Source organism: Apteryx rowi, unplaced genomic scaffold, assembly GCF_003343035.1.
Source record: "Apteryx rowi isolate R43461 unplaced genomic scaffold, aptRow1 scaffold_3, whole genome shotgun sequence".
Taxonomy (NCBI): domain Eukaryota; kingdom Metazoa; phylum Chordata; class Aves; order Apterygiformes; family Apterygidae; genus Apteryx; species Apteryx rowi.
Window position 1 is genome coordinate 7,119,947 of NW_020449418.1, and position 16,186 is coordinate 7,136,132.

At 38.1% G+C, this 16,186-nt stretch overlaps 1 protein-coding gene across 2 annotated transcripts in view; it reads left to right on the forward strand.

Annotated features, from left to right (window-relative positions):
* Positions 1-16,186, forward strand: part of SLF2 (SMC5-SMC6 complex localization factor 2) — a 31,853-nt gene that overhangs the window by 11,691 nt on the left and 3,976 nt on the right. The window contains exons 6-19 of one of the 2 annotated variants that reach the window (XM_026069685.1): positions 1,586-1,668; positions 1,976-2,092; positions 2,379-2,546; positions 4,332-4,434; positions 5,852-5,927; positions 7,683-7,824; positions 8,254-8,377; positions 9,565-9,741; positions 10,378-10,475; positions 11,093-11,180; positions 11,758-11,883; positions 12,764-12,841; positions 14,554-14,640; positions 16,001-16,069. In XM_026069685.1, the coding sequence (XP_025925470.1) occupies positions 1,586-1,668; positions 1,976-2,092; positions 2,379-2,546; positions 4,332-4,434; positions 5,852-5,927; positions 7,683-7,824; positions 8,254-8,377; positions 9,565-9,741; positions 10,378-10,475; positions 11,093-11,180; positions 11,758-11,883; positions 12,764-12,841; positions 14,554-14,640; positions 16,001-16,069 (1,536 nt within the window). The remainder of the gene's footprint in view (positions 1-1,585; positions 1,669-1,975; positions 2,093-2,378; positions 2,547-4,331; positions 4,435-5,851; positions 5,928-7,682; positions 7,825-8,253; positions 8,378-9,564; positions 9,742-10,377; positions 10,476-11,092; positions 11,181-11,757; positions 11,884-12,763; positions 12,842-14,553; positions 14,641-16,000; positions 16,070-16,186) is intronic. The other variant, XM_026069686.1, reaches the window with a different exon arrangement.

Sequence of the window (16,186 nt, forward strand, 5' to 3'; positions counted from 1 at the left end):
CTCACTGTTAATTATGCAAGCACATTATAAATGAGAATTTTGCGGTCATGTGCATATTTCCCAATCTGAACTAGCGTGGCTACGTAATTAGTGGTTAAGAGTGATAAACGGACACAGCCTAGATGTAGCTTAGGGGCATGTATGTGACCACAAATGTCTGACTTACCCTATTTCTGTGTAATTATGGCCAAGAAAGGCAGAGAGTTTAAAAACTGTCCCAAAATTTCCATGAGCATGGCTTTTGCCTGTACTATCATTCACCCTTTCTTTTGTAAGAAAGGGCGTATGTGTAAATTGGAGCAAACTCTGACTCTTCAGTTGTTCAAAAGTCATTTTGGGCATATTAACCAGGTTAAAAAAAATTAAGAGGGCTTCAACTTTCTCCACAAAAAAATTGGTCTTTCAACATATGAAGTTGAGCGTGGGGYTTGTCGTCTTGCAAAAAGACTGAAGGATGTGTTTGCATCTTGTGAGTATTGTCCCTTGTTAAGTCAGAGGATAATACTTTTCGGCATTTTCTGGCATTTGAAAAATGTCTCTGTATACCAAAAATTAATGCTTTATCAACTGTTTTTTTTTTTTTTTTGTTAGCAGGGGGACACTAACTTCCTAAACTAATTTGTATTTCTTCTGGGTAATAGAAAATCCCCAGTAGGAGCGTGTGCTCATTTAATTGTATTCCCCTTCAGTAAGGGAGCTCATAAGAAGAAACTTTATCCCTAGTAAGAGTTTCCAGTTAAAGAAGATGGTATTGGAAGGTCACTGTTTGTCCAGGGAATTGAAACCTGGCTATAAAAGGTTGCAAGTCTGTTTTGTTTGCTATTGGGCGAATAAAACACTGGCTACTGAAAATCAAGCTAATTGTGCTAACAGTTAAGACTTTTTAAACTATATTTACTGGCTTTCTAACTTGGTGCTGTATTAGGATTTTGATGAAAAACCTTATCTGATTTTTGAGGTGATTTGATAAACGTTGTGGTGCTTTGCTCCCTAGGGAACAGTGAAAGTACCAAAAATGTGATGAATTATTTTGGGAGTTTCTTGTCCCATGCGCGAGAATGAGGATTTCTAGGGGCTCAGTGGATTAAAAATAGCAAAGCTGTGATGTAAAAAAACTTCTGATGCTAATGCTATTTATGAGGGTAGGCTGGAGATCTGCAGTAGGGAGAGAAGCTGTGGTTTGCTTTGCTATTCAGATCCAATCTGAAGCCCAGTGGAGCCCTGATCTTTGGGTGATGTTTACAGTGTTATAAAGCTAGAAATAGCAAATACTCTCCAAAGGTCCAAGTACAACTTTCAAAAGTGGCCTTCCAGCTTATGGTGAGGCTTTGAAAGGTTTTAGGCAGTTGATTTCTAAATGTAATTGCTGAGAGAGGTTTGACCCTTAAATAATTGTCAAGGGACTGAGAAACCTAATCTGTGAATCATCCTGTTTTTCAGGGTCTCCTTTGCATTTTTACTGCAGGCAAAATATCATTAAAATAGAAAGGGGTTAATATATTAACCGTGTTTATTATCTAGTAGTGAATCAATTGATAGCTTTTCATGTGTGTTATTTTTTAATTTCTTATTATTTCATTTACAGCTTTATAAGCCTCCTGTTGTTAGCCAAGTGTCATATGTGAACAGCTTAGAGCATCTCTTGAAGGAGAAAGAAGAATCTAAAAGGTCAGTTTTTTAAAGAAGCTTTAAAAAAATAGATGGAGTTGTGGAAGCTTTGGTGTACCTTGTCTTCCCCAAACTGGCTGTTGATTGAATGTGCTGTTGGAAGTTCTTTGGGCAGTGGGAAACATCCACTTAGTATCTTGGAATAGCAAAATACTTGATTTTTTGCATGGTTGCAATGCCTCGCATGGTTTTGCCGTGTGTAGTTGGCTACTGACTCCTGGATTCACATTCAGAACCTTGAGTTTTATTTTCTTGTGTTGTAGATACTGAATGGTAATGATATGTTCTGCTGTTACTCTTACTGCAGGGTAGATGAACTAGAAAAGCAGTTACAGGAAGACATACAGGGAACAGAAACAAATTTTTCAGATGGAGATGATGAGGAGGATGCCAATGCTGATGGAGATCTCTCAGAAGAACACAGGTCCTTCCTGCTCTGAAACCACTTAAATCTAGTTCTTTGCTTTCTTTTTAGCCTTTTTTCCTAATCTTTTTCTTGTTCTATCTGTTGTTGTTAATATGTCTAATGTGAACCATTTTTATCATTGTCTTTTTTATCATGATCCAGTGTATTTTCTTGGCAGTTAATTGTGTTTTAATCTAATTCAACTTTCACGTGTCTGACATGTTCATCATTGAAAATAACTGTCTCAAACAGCAAATAAGCCTCTCGTTATTTAAATTCATAAAAGCAATTTTGAATATTACAGGGCATTTATACAGAGATTTTCAATAACAGCTCATGCCATACCTGACTACCACCCTGGAGAAGATATATTTGATTTAGCAACGTCTGGAAAAATCTTCAATCAGCACAACCTTGACTTGAGGAATTTTTATTTCATACCTCAAAATCCTATAGAAAAACTCCTCCTCAGGTAAGAATATCCTTCTTCACCCTGTTGTTGTGTTTATTCACTGTCAGTGTCAGCAGTTTTTAAGATGAAATCATGACTTTGCATGGAAATGAGCTTTGTCTTGCTATGTAGGCAAAATGGAATCACTTTTCCAGGAATTCTCCTCTCCAGGTTAGGTTTACAGAACAGTGAATTGTTACTTGAAACTTCCTTCTTTTCTACTCAAGAATTCTTGGAAAAAACACCTTTGGTCTTAAATGAGACATGAGGAAGAAAACAGGTGTTGTGGCCTYTTCCGTATTTCTCCTGTGCTGAGGTATCATTGGTAGCCTGATCAGCTGTAGAAGATGCAGAACTGAAATATTACAATGAACAAAAGCTCAGCTATCCCAAGTTGGGAAGAAAACCTCTGTGGTGGGTTGATTTGTGACTTGACTACTGTTGCATTATGTCTGAAAGCTGAAAGACTTCTGCATGTCTCTGTCCTGTAGAGGCCTGGGACACTTGGAGTCCACCTAACGAGGACTGCAGAAAGTCACAATTTCTAACGTTTGTTAGATTCAGTCACTGAGTTAAAAACTGTGCATGTGGATATACACAACTGTTATGTAACTGGTAGGGATTTGTACTGCTTATTTATGAGGCTATCAGGCTACAAATAGTTGGACAGATTCTTGCCTAATATCACAAGTGTAAACCTGAAAAACTCTATTGACTTTAGTGGAGTTTTATTCCAAACTTGCATCAGTGGAACTGAGAGAATTGATGTAATCTTAAAGGATTCTGTATGCGCGTGTGTACGTGCTGTTGTGGGTGCGAAGGGGAAGAGTGGTTCCTCCTTGTCTCTAGAGGAAATGATGTTCGTGATTTACTCCTTTACCCTCGGGCCTCTTTATTGGTGTGGCTGGACGATCGCAAGGATGCAAGCTTCAGCAAGTATCTTGTAAATCAGTGGCTGGAGGAAGGAGTACTGAATGAGTTGTCTCTTGCAAAAGGCAATTATGATTTAATTGCTTATGCATTCTGAAGCCAGCCAGCTGCCCAGCCTAGAAGCCACTGTATCAAGTGCCGCTTGCTCAGTCAAGCAGATGGATGATATATGGAGAAGTTAGGAGGTGTCTGTTTTAACAGATACTGAGGACAGAGGAGGCTAAAGCGGGGTATGTGGGAAATTGTGTTTCATTAGTTCAGCTGCTTATGGCATAACTTTCTAACAGAGACTGAAGCTAACAGAATTTAGTATAAAAAATGCAGATATTGCTTTTTTCACCTCACAAAATTACACAGCAAAATTAGACTGAACCTTTTCAATTGTTTTGTTTTGCCTCCAGATTCCTTATTTAAGAGATTATTTAAAAATTTCCCACAATGTTTTTTCTCTTTTTCTAAATGAGTTGATAAAGGTCACTGGATAGCAAATAAGCTTATTCACTGGTCTGAGCAGAGTAATCTGTGTATAGGCAGGCAAAATGATTCATACTACAGTAGTGTAAATCAATGTTTTTTGRAGCCGTTATTCTCTAATAGTACAAATATTTCCAAATGATATGGTATGTCTTTCTAGAGAAAGATATAGTTGTTCTAAATTTACAGTCTTTTAAAGATGTTGCCATGAATAAGGTATAATTACTACAGTGTTTTATATGAGTCAAGAGCTTAAGAATAACGTCTGTTACGGATGTTCAGATCTCTTTTGCTGTTGGTGATAATCTGGGGTTGCGGAAGTTCGTATGCTTTTGTAAAAGTGCTGATTGAACCACTAATAGATTCTCTCCTCTCCCCCCTCCTTCTGTCTTTGTCTTACAGTTCTGGTGCAACACAGCAGCTTTCTTTAGCTATTCACGGCTTTCTAAGTTCTGCCTACAGTTGTATCTTGTGTCCCGTACCAATTCTAAAGTGGCTTTTCCAGGTAAGACCTATGCTATTCCTGCAGTTCTCCTCTATTTATTTTTGGAAGCCGGTTGTAGCAGAACTAATCAGGACAAATTTATGATTCTCTTGCACTACATTAATAACAATTTAATCAATAAATCTTTCTTTCTGGTTCTTATTTGTTCTCCAATCTGAAATACTTGGATTGTTCCTCTTTTGATAAAACACTAGGGATAGTTTTTCTTCCTCCCTGTCTGAGTGATTCGAAAGTTGTATGTCCCTGTCCATCATCATACACGATACTTCATCTGGAAAGGACACAGTGCTTGCTAGGTGAGAAGAGATTTCAGGATGTTAATAGCATGGGCCAAATCACAGGAATGTTGCTTTTTTTAGGGTGGAAGGAAATTAAATTATGTACTGGAGTACATAAAAGTGTCATCGCTACATATATCACCTTCTAAATCATCGAAGATATCTGCAGTACCAGATAATTTTTGTCAAAAAAAGGTCGTTGTGCATCATGGCTCAGGAGAAGTTCAGAGTCACTCTTGGAGGAAGTGCTGTGGCTGTCTGCCTTCTAGATGTCTGTGGCAGTATAAAACCCCAGGGAATTTAGATCGTTCTGTCATTTCTTTATGAGAATGTCTCTCTCCTATCTCTGTTCCATTATTACTTACCAAATTCTAACTGTGCCTGAAATGAAAAATAAAGCTGGGCTGCCTGTGAGATTGCAGCCTAAGTCTGCTGACGGCTTTCTGCTTTTGCCAAAAGAAAAATGTTTTGCTCCTCCATCTCCTTCCCTCCCACTAGGACCAGATCGCCTTCTTGTGTGAGTCCTGATGTTCCTCAAATAAGGAGGAACTGTGAGCTGGTTCAGTTCGCTCACAGAGCAGAGAACTCTCCAATGCCTGTTGGATAGAAAAAGAAGCGTTTCTGCTGGGCTAGTGAAGTGCCTCTGGAAACCTGAAGTGAATTTCAGGGTCATATTTTTGTAGTTCTGTGTACAAATAAGAATTCATTATTTCAGTTTAGTATTGCGTATGTTCATCTTGCCCATGAATAGAAAGTCAACTCTCAATTGCCCCCGCTCCTGGGTAAAGGGGAGGTTATGTTCAATTTGGTCATGGATGAAAATGGGTTCCGGAAGGATATATGATATTCTCCATTCTCTTATTCCTCTGTACCTTCTCATGAACAGCCAAATTCAACATGGGGTTGCAACGTTCTGATCTTGCAAGTAATTACTTCTTAAGTATTCCTACAATTTGTGTGCTGCTTGGAGTAATCCATATTCTCTTCTCCATGGCGTATCTTGCTTATAGAGGCTTTGGTATTTATTTTCTGTTAGTGTTGTTTTCTGTTGTACCAAAGAGTTGGTGTATTTTATTAATTAAAAAAAAATGCTATCATGTAACTCAGTGTTTGACATGTGGCTTCTTTTCTCTCAACAGCTGATGTCTGTTCATCCTGACTATTGTGTTTCCACACAGATATTAGACAAATTGATGGAAATAACACTAAAAAATGGTGAGTGTTTGAAGAACAGAAAACTGACTGACTAAACAAAGGCATTTTCCTTCTCTTAAGTATGGAAAGGTGATGGGGAGCAGGGAAAAGGCACTGGCTTGCTCGGTTCTGTGAATCTGGAATGATTTTAGGTTCTTCTGTTACTTAGTGCGCATATACTAGGAGTCGGTCTTCACCGAGTATATACAAGCTGTACCTCAGGATGTGGTCTTGGCATGTATTTGCAAAGCAGTGCGCCAGATAAACACACTTTGTTCTTGCACAGATAGAATTAACCTTAAGAGGAGCCCAGTCTGGTTGCGCAAAAGTTTACCCTCCTCTCCTCCCTGTCTTCTACTTTGGAAGTTACAGACATTCATTTCATAGCTTAAGGACTACAGGATGGTTTTCACATAGTCATGTGTAGTTCTGCATAATTTTCTTTCTGGGTGTATGGCAAAAGTGAAGAGAATCATATGCCTACACAGAAACACTTTCAAGGGTCTACTTCAGCCCACACTACTGTTCTTTGTTTCTTGTGTTTTGCCTTCCTTCATCTGTATTCTCAAAGACTTCTCCAGTGCCAGTTCCTTTATTTGTTCTCCATGTCTTCCCTTCATTCAGATTCATCAAAAGTCACTACTTCATTTAAGCCTGCCAGTTAACTTTGTTAAAGTAATGCAGTTCACTTGAAGTACTTGATCAGGTCTATCCAAATTATTCCATGTATTTGAATCTTGTTGTGCAGTAGGACCATGAGCTGATACGAGAGGGAATGTAGCCTCCTTTATTTTGTACTTTGCTGGCAGCAGGCTTGTTTCCGAGTGAACAGTTCAAGTTGATCAATGAGCGCTCTAAGAATTAAGGCTGGGAGAGACCTCAGCAGATCCTCTGACCTTTCTATCTCCCTCACAGCAGGATCAAATAGGCTACAGTTGCTCCTGAAAAGTTTGTCTGACCACTTTAAAACTGCCAACTATGGAGTCTCCAAACCATTCTTAGACACTCTGTTCCCATGCCTGAGGATGCATCTGTGTTTTGTTTTTTTTCCCCCTGAATTGAACATTGAGATCTGAACCTACAGGGTCTTGAGTGTTACATTCCATTACATTTCTTTTTTCTTACAGACTTAAGACACCAAAATTGACCCAATTCAGAATTCTATTGACTTCTGTCATTGTTTGGAAAACACTGCATCTAGTGTCATGTCACCTTGCTAGTTTAGCATCCTCTAAGAGTATCCTTTATATAGTTTGCAGACACGCTCAGATGCGAATCATGATATAAACAAGCACTTTTTGCRGTGAGCACTGTTGCTTATTTCTATCAAATGAGTGAATTCTGTCTATTTAGCACTTCTGTTTTAGAAGCTCTGCCTGTTTCCAAATCTTATTTAGCACTACTTCCAGTCCTATTATGATAACGCCTTCTTACCTGTGCCAGTGCAGAACGGTAATTTGTGTTCTGTTAAAAGTAAATCTTGCCTCTTCGCTTATGATACTGTCTGTGATGAAAGAGAGCTATGAGGGGAAATAGGTGGAACTTAAAATAATTCACCTATTACATAAGCAAGAGGTTCCTTTAGTTTGAAGTGCTGTGTTAAACCACTTTTTCCCCTATGGTTCTGAAAATAATGTATCATCCAGTGCTCCAACAAATCTTCTGAGATTAGCACTAGTACAATCGATGCAGACTGAGCATATTTGTTTCCCTTAAAAGGAACTGATGCTGAAAACTAAATTTAAAACTAATCCATTCCATGTCTTTTACTTGTAGCTTCCATCAGTGATGAACAGTCTAAACCATGGATTCCTTCACTAGCTGATGTGTCAGCTGTTTTTGTCAATATGGGTGTTGCGTTTAGATCTCTCTTTCCATTGCAGCATCTTCAGCCCAACTTTAACGAGTGTGATATTTTGTAAGTGTTTTCCTTTTGATATTTATTGCTTAGATCCAGTGAAATCTTGTGCTTAGAATGTAGAATCAGAAAGGTCTCCTTTTTTTTCCCCCCCTTCCATCAAGCAGTGCTGCTCTTTAAATTCTAAACTCAGTCTTCATAAGAGTAAATAAGCCAAAACTTAAACAATTTCTGCCAAGTAAGGATTCAGCAAATCAGAGGGTTGTTCTTTGTCCTAAAGCTTCCTAGTGGAGATGTACAAGAGTTGTTGCCTAGAAGACTGGGCGGAATTATAAGCAGTTGATTGCAAGTTTTACATAGATGTCTGTGCTCTGTAACTGAGGCTGTTTTTGATTTGAAGGCATTTTAAAACATGCAGGTTTTTTTCTTCAGTTTAATGCAATTAAGCTTTTGTGGGCTTTCTAATTGTTAATTTACTGATTGGATTAGCATCTCTTTTATTAGAAGTTACATGCAAGAAACAATGGGTAAAAAACAGCTAAGAGGAGATCTCATCACTGCCAGTCCAGCCTTCTCCACTCTGCCAGAAACCAATCTAATTAACATGATCAAGGTGAGATATCTCAAACTCCAGTTATTGTGCAAGCTTTTTTGTTTTGTTTTTTTGACAGTAACCCTAATGCCTTATTCTAGTCCTGGGCATGTTTTGTGAGTAGATGCTGTGCTGGGATTTCAGCTTTGCATACAGCAGAGCTTACTGCTTCAAACTTGAAGAGTTTGCTGTCTCCGTGACTTTGGCTGGCTTCTCTCCCAGCTGCGCTGTTCTGTTCTTTCCCTTTTCCTGCTGTGGCACTCTGTCAAACTCCCCGGAGTTGCTTTACTCCCTAATGTAGAAGAAACCAGTCATCTGTGTGTTCCAGCAGAAGCGGGAAGGGGAATTGATCTTGGCTGGTATGTTTTGTGCTGCCTCAGTGAGTTAGTGGAGCTCTCAGAGGTGCGATCTGTGCCTGTGCAGTGCAAGGTGAATGAGGTGGGAGCTCATGGAGGGCAGGTGGAGCCCTTTTGAGGACGTGAGCTGTTAGATCCGTGCCCTGTTCTGTGAGACCATAGGCTGAGTGAGTGCTGGGCACACTTCACAAGCTAGTTCTCCTTGATTAAAGGTCTTGTGGTGAAAATACTGACTGTATAACCAATTTCAAACTTACTTGTGGAAGTATTTGAATCCTCCTAACATTTATTTGGAGAGATTTGTAACTATGAAATCACTAGGTTCAGGAGGAAACGCTTTTGAGCATCTCTGCTAGAGACAATACAAATCTACCKTAGTTAATTTGTGATCTCATTTACACACACATCCCCTATACTATGTTGTAGTTAACCCTTATGATAATACTTGAGTGGGGAGAGAATTTTTGATGGCTGTTTTCGGTATTGCTTGTGTAGCTAGGAAGTCTGTCAGCAGTCTTTCATCCAGTTAGAATAAGATTATCTGTGCAGTGGAGAAAGATCTTTCGTATTCGTGTAATTCCCAGGGAATGTTGCAATCGTTCAAARGTATTTCTCTAAACGGTTGCAAGATGAGCCTCCTGGAGGTGGTTAAAAGAAAGTGTGTGTGTGGGGGGGGGTGTCTGCAAACTGTTACTGAGAGATGGGAGGGATGTTTGTTACATAAGAGCATTAAAAAAAAAATTTATCATTTGAAATGCATCTTAATGTGAGGGTGGAAAACTTAAGTTCTCATCCTATTTTAATAGGGGCTAAACCAATTTCAGATTTTAATGCTTTTTATTTCTTTCAAAGTTTCTAGGCTTTTGTACAACAGTATATCAAGGCGGATATACTGATCAAGAAATATTGCTGTTGCTTCTATCACTACTTAAAATAAGCTTGGAGAAACAATTAAAGCAAATTCCTTTGATAGATTTTCAGTGCCTTTTCGTAAAGCTTCTGAAAAGTATAAAAGACTGGGATACAAAGGTAACTTCATAATTAATTTTGTAGTACTAGAGATATAAAATTGTAACTTAAATTTTGAGACATTACTGTTTTGAAGTTTTCATTCATAATGATGAACATTTTGGGGTAAGTGGGGAGAGGTCTGAGGGATTTTTTGGTGTGTGTTTGGTTTTGATGTATCAAAAATACTGCTGGAAAACGTTGTATGAGCAAATTGGGAGCTCTGAACGTATGTGATTTGGGATGTGGGTGGGCTCACTGAGAAGGGGTTTGCCCCATGCCATTGTGCTTCCCTCCCCTGTTCTGCAAGGGAACTGTTGTATTGAACTAACCAATAATCTTATATTTAGCAAAATTGCTGTATGTTTGAAATGGCTCTTTGAAAGAGTGAAGCAGGTGATTGTGCTTGTTGCGTGTCAGGAAAAAACAACCTGATCTCAACTACCCTACTGTAAAATAATATTTGGCAGGCTTAACTACAGGTGCAATGCAGAAATATCTTTATGCACATCATGTCTTATTAGCCCAATTCCTTTTAATATTTATGCTGTGTATGTTTCTAGGGAGTAGATGTGTACTCCTTTGCAAATAAAGCAACTGCCTGCTATACCCTTTTTTTCAGTAGTTTTGGGTTTTCTTGCATTTGTTCTCTTAAAGATGCCTGAGCTCTGCCTAGCAGTGAGTGAACTCTCTAGTCAGCACCATAATCTCCTGTGGCTGGTTCAGCTGGTCCCTAGCTGGATAATACGTGGAAGGTAATGGCACTGTAACATCAGAAATCTGTAGTATCGTTAGCAGTTTATTTGTATAAACCCAAAGTCTGATAAATGCAATAGGTATTATGTGGTGCTTTAAAAAAATATTTGTGTTTTCTTGTATCTTGCAGACATGTGCAATTTTTTTTCATTGCGTATGTACCATCTTAATCAGCTCTGCTGGATTATTTTATCTACAGAGTTATTTTACATTTTAGCCTATATACCATGTAGGTTTTGGGCTGCAAACATCCTGGAATTCTATAGTAAAGGGTTTTACTCACACTTTTGCCTGAATGATCCATAAATTAAATGTTGGGTGATTCATGTCTGTTGTTAAGTGTTACTGATCTGGATCCTCAGCTCCAGGCTTGGAGGCAAGCATCTAACAGTGTTTGCCTGTGCACAAGAAAAGCTGCAATGAGATAATGATACCTATATCTTGCTAGCCTTTCTACTGGTTCTATAGCACCAGTATTCAGAAAATACAACTAATTTGTTCTAGGCAAGTGTATGTCTTGGGAAGCCATGTATAGCCTCATAATGCTTTCTAGAAATGATGTGGATTTGAGACATTCTCTGAGGGGAAAAAAAACTTAAAGAAGTTTATTTTTCAGGCAAGTAAGAAGACGACTTAGCCTAGTGATTATTTCAAAGCTTCTTAATAAAAAGCATATAAGAATACCCGATACCAGTGACGAGCAGGTACTGCATATATGTTGTGTGTGTGTGCATGTAATTTGCTCCAGAGTTTGAAGTGTGTCAGAAGGGGAAGGCTGCTTTAAAGTTTAGAAAGCATATATATAATTTTTTGTGTTTGAATGCGTTTTATGTCTTAATACTGTAAGCCTCTTTTCCCCTTAAGAAGCCTGAAAAATGTCAGATTAGTAACTTTTAGTTCTGATTAGTACCAGAAGTATGTTTACACATATGTATAACCTGCAAATTCTGCAGTTTTTAAGGGCGGTGTTATGGATGTGCCTAAACATTCATTTTGGACATTGGAAATAGTTCTGTGCTTCTTTCTGTCTTCCTTTTGGTCTTCTGTAAAATCACTCTTTGTTTCCTTAGGGTTGATGTTTTAATAAGGCAACACACAAACACTTGAATTTGTGAATAGTCAAAAACTACCTGGAGCATGAAAACCTCCATTTTAATTGGAAATCTCTTTTATAGATGTTCTTGTCTTAGTGAATAAATAATATTGCAATGGCACTGTGTATCAAATTTTCCAGTGTCAGTAGACCAGTCCAATTTCTTGAGGTATTTGTTTTATCCGTAGATGTCTCTTCTGCGTCAGTATCTGGTGTACATGAAACCTTCTAGTCTACTAAAGAGGACAAGAGAAAGATTAGAGCAGCAGAATGATGTCAGTGGAGAGCACCTTCATACAGAACTAGAACAGCAGGTATGTCGTTAATAGCAGATTTTTGCATTTGTCTTTTTATGCGTTTTCCAAAAATTTGAGAACATTTCTTTTAACTTCTGTTAATTGTTTGAAGGCAGTTCTGTACGTATAATGGCTTACAGTATTTTGTAGTTATTTTGCTCTTCATTTGTATAGGTTAAAAATATTACCCATATTCCATTTTGCTTATAGTTACGGAGGAAGGAAAGAAACAGTATATGACAAAGGAAGCTGTGTTAGGTTATGTTACAGTCAGAGACAGTCATATTTTCGATGTGGCTAAGTCACCTGGATGTTTTTAGTCCTGTCTTCCAACCACGTTATAATCACAGGACCATCTTTCCTCCCTTCTGGTGTGATCAGTGGGAACTGATAGATGTGGGGCCGGACCTTCCACCTACAGGCTTCAGAATAAGATATTTTCATGAACCTTTTCTTATAAACCCATACTAGAAAGGTAACCTGGTAAAGATTTAGTATTTCCAGCCAGCTGAAAATTAGGTATTGGTTTGTTTATTTGAGTCTACCAAGAAATCTCTTAGCAAATATTTTGATCTGAATGTAGATGGCAGGAAAACAAAGCCAACTGGTAAATTTAATTTTCAATAATTAAAACTACAGAAAGCCTTGTAGCTAACTTAGGTAACTTTAAACAGTGTAATACTGTTTTAAAATGTTACTTACAAACATTTAAATATACTGTTTCAAATTAGTTTTTTGGGCAAATGTGTAGATGTACATGTCCATTGAATTGGCCATTGGAGGATTCCAGTAGGGACATAACATTGAATCATTCCAGAAAGCAAGGATCATGCTGTATTTAAATGTGAACAGTTATGTTTGTGCTTTGAATGCTAAAGTTTTGTTGATTTCTCTTTAGACATACTACCTAATCTACATCCTCCTTCATCTAGTCAGCGAAGCTAGTTTCTTTGACGTTGTAAATTCTAACCAAAGGGTAAGTAACTTTGGTGGCTAGATCTTTAGATTTTAAAAGACTAATTATCATGTGTTTTTGGTCTATCTTGATAAGAGCTATCATGTGATAAAAGATCACCAGAGGATACCTGCACTGGGGGAAACTTGTTCTGAGGCTAAATGAATACAGAGACCTCTTTTGCATTTGACTTTGGATCAGAAGACACATATTTTGTTATCTTTCTCTGAAAGTTACTGCAGATTAACTCGACACAGAAAATTCTAAGAGCTCCAAAGATCCTATGGACTTTCTAAATTGAGTTGAAATTTTGCATTCTAGAAGAAAAACATTTTGAAAATATCTAGTAAAATACTGTTTGCTCAAACGCACCAACAGTTTTAAGTACATAGTGAAGTATTGTTAAGTGGTGGAGTGCAGCCGTGCATCAGGTGAAGACTAAGACCTTATGTCTTCTGTTCTCTGTAGTGATAGCTCCCTTGCACCATCTGATGTGAACATTAACTAATATCACCTGTTTAACCTTTCAGTAATCCTATTCAGATTTCTGTGATCTTCTACAGTGAGTTGCTTGTTGCAAGGCGTTTGTGTACATCTTCTGCCCTGTGGAACTGCCCTTGGCTACTAAGAAATATGTCTGTACTATGAACTCTTTAAGACAGAGGCAAAGTAGTGATGTTTGCTTACGTCTTGGGGCTTAAGCGTCTCTGTTTCCTACTCAAGTGCAAAAAGATTATTATAGAGTGTAATCTGAAGCAAAATTGTCTTTGGTAAAGGAAATGATTCTATTGTGATGGTGGTCTGAGGTTTGTTTTTTCCAACTGTCTTTCTGAAGTTTGTGGAGAACTTGGTTAGAAAAAGAGAAAGTGATGTCCTAGAATTTCTTATTGAAGAAAGAGTCTCTTAGTCATTGACTTGGTAACCAAATGAAAGAGGTGCRTGGCTGAACTGGACAGTACATGAATATCACGCAGGCTAGGCTTTGTGTAAAAATCTATATTACTGTTTCAGTGCTGGTCCTCTGCCAATTGGATGGGTAAATTGTCATGTTCTTGAGACACTCACAGAAGCTCAAAAGTAGAATTTTGGCGTGTTTCACTTGTTCTACAGAATGGAGCCTCTTTACAGCAGTTCAGTGAGGGATTGAAAACAGGAATTTTATGAAGAAACTCACAGAAAGTCAGAGATCTTGGGATCTGTTGTTAAGAGATTATGAAGTTGCAAAAAAGCTTTATAAAAGTCATCAGAAAATTAGAGAAATGAAAGGCCAGTGCATAAACCCTGAGTATGTTTTACCTGCTACTCCAATTCCTGTGGACTGCAAAAGAAAATGAACTGTGTTGTTATTGCTGAAAAGGTTATTTTTAGCTGTTGTAAATTCAGAACGTTTTTTATTGAAAAAATATTTGAATGGTACCGTTCTTGCTACTTTGGGGGCACGAGGGTCTTATAACTTAGCTAGCAGGATCTCTAAAATTTGTGACACGATTCTGCTCTGATACAACTGTGAACTATTATTTTAAGTTCTTAGACATGGTTTACCAGGTGCATATCAGCAACTGACAGAAGATCTTCTGATCAGTTTTTTTTATTTCCTTTCCCTGTTCCTTAATGTATACTTTGGGGGAAAWTTTGAACAGAAGCATATCGTTTTTAAATTGAAATAATGTTTGAGAAATTTTTTAGCTTCAACGTGAAGGATTTAAAAGGTGTATATTTTTGTTTTTATTTAGCAACACTTACTGAAGCTTTGTGGTGCCTTAGATAAGCACATAAAATGTGATATTAGGGAAGATGCAAGGCTGTTTTATCGATCTAAGGTAAGTTTTTGTTGTTGCTGAGATTTTCTTTTAAGTGTTCCTGATTTGTGTTGTTCCCTCATCCCAGTGCTGGAGGTTCTAAGAATTCCCCACAGGTTTCTTTTTCCTAGTTTCTCTATCTGCATTATGCCTTTATACCTACATATTTATGCACCCATTTTAATGTACTGAAAATACTCTTATTGCTAACGAGACACTGACAACTGTAATGTGCTTATTTTCCTTTTAGCCCAGGCGTCTTGACTTTTAGGACCCACACAACTGCTCCTTTTCTTTTCCTGGTAGCTGATGATCATTGAAGGAAGCAATCTTCTGCTTTTAAGAGCAGAGGCTATATGCGGGGCAGGATAAACAGGACTGAGAAACTAGCCTGATTCTCTTGCATGTCTGTCTTTATTTTTAGAACAGTGAGTTAAAGTTGTGGATTTAAGCCAATACTATATAATGTAGCATCAGGCTTGGACGATTGCCTTTCCTTTGCTTTGTGGTGTGTGGCTGACTAATAATAGTCYTAATTCTAAGACTTCCATGCTTTACATGCTGCTGTAGCAAGCCACATCAGATCACTGATAAAGTGACAGAGCTAGACTTTGAAAAGCCTTGGCTTTTTCAGCTTTAAATCAAACGTTTGCACTTATGTGCATTCTTACCACTCAAGAAGGACCTCTTTTATTCAGCCTAATTAATAGAGCATGGGTCCCCCTCACAAGTTAATGAATCTTGCCTTGAATTTTTGTATTGCGGTTCCCTGCCTCTTTTCTTTCTATTGCCCTTGTGCAGGAAGGGAAAAATCCACTCTCTGCTTTTCCCCATCACTTCTTTATTTGTATGATGGTACAGTAACTTCCAGAGGGCACCACTGTGCTGGTTTTTATACAGCATATGAAGCAAATCTTAGTTCTGAATGGCTTGTATTAAACACCTGCTTGTAATTGGTTATGAAAAGTGAGATTTTATGTATCAGGAATTCCTCTCAGAGGCAGACTGCACAGCACTGCGTAGCTGGCCTCCACGATTGCTGTTGCAGACATCTTTTCCAGTTGTGACCTGTCAGATTTCTGTTACAAACCCAACTTACCTGAGGGATGAGATGAGATTGGAGGCTTGCATGCTGATTCTGAACACTTACATAGGAAATCATCTGCCTATAATGTGTTTGTGTGGAAGTACATGACTTTTAAAAGTCCAAAATTCCCTGGTTCTGGTAGGAATTGAGGTGGTGGTATTCTGTGTGCCAGTTCTAAAACTGCTCCCTCCCCCTAAATGTTGTTGTCTGTGTGGGGAGGGGTTGGGTTTGGGTTTTTTTTTTTTTTCTTTCTTTCTTTCTTAAGTGGCTAAACTAATCAATCTACATTTGCAGGTGAAAGACTTGGTTGCTAGGATATATGGCAAATGGCAAGATATGATACAAAACACTCGGCCTACTCAGGTACTGTAATGAAACCTTTTTTCTTTTCATATTGCAGGGTGCATCTGACTCATTCCTTAGCATTAGAAAATAGTACAGTCTTAAATTTTTTTTTTTTTTTTTTTTTTTTTTTCTTCC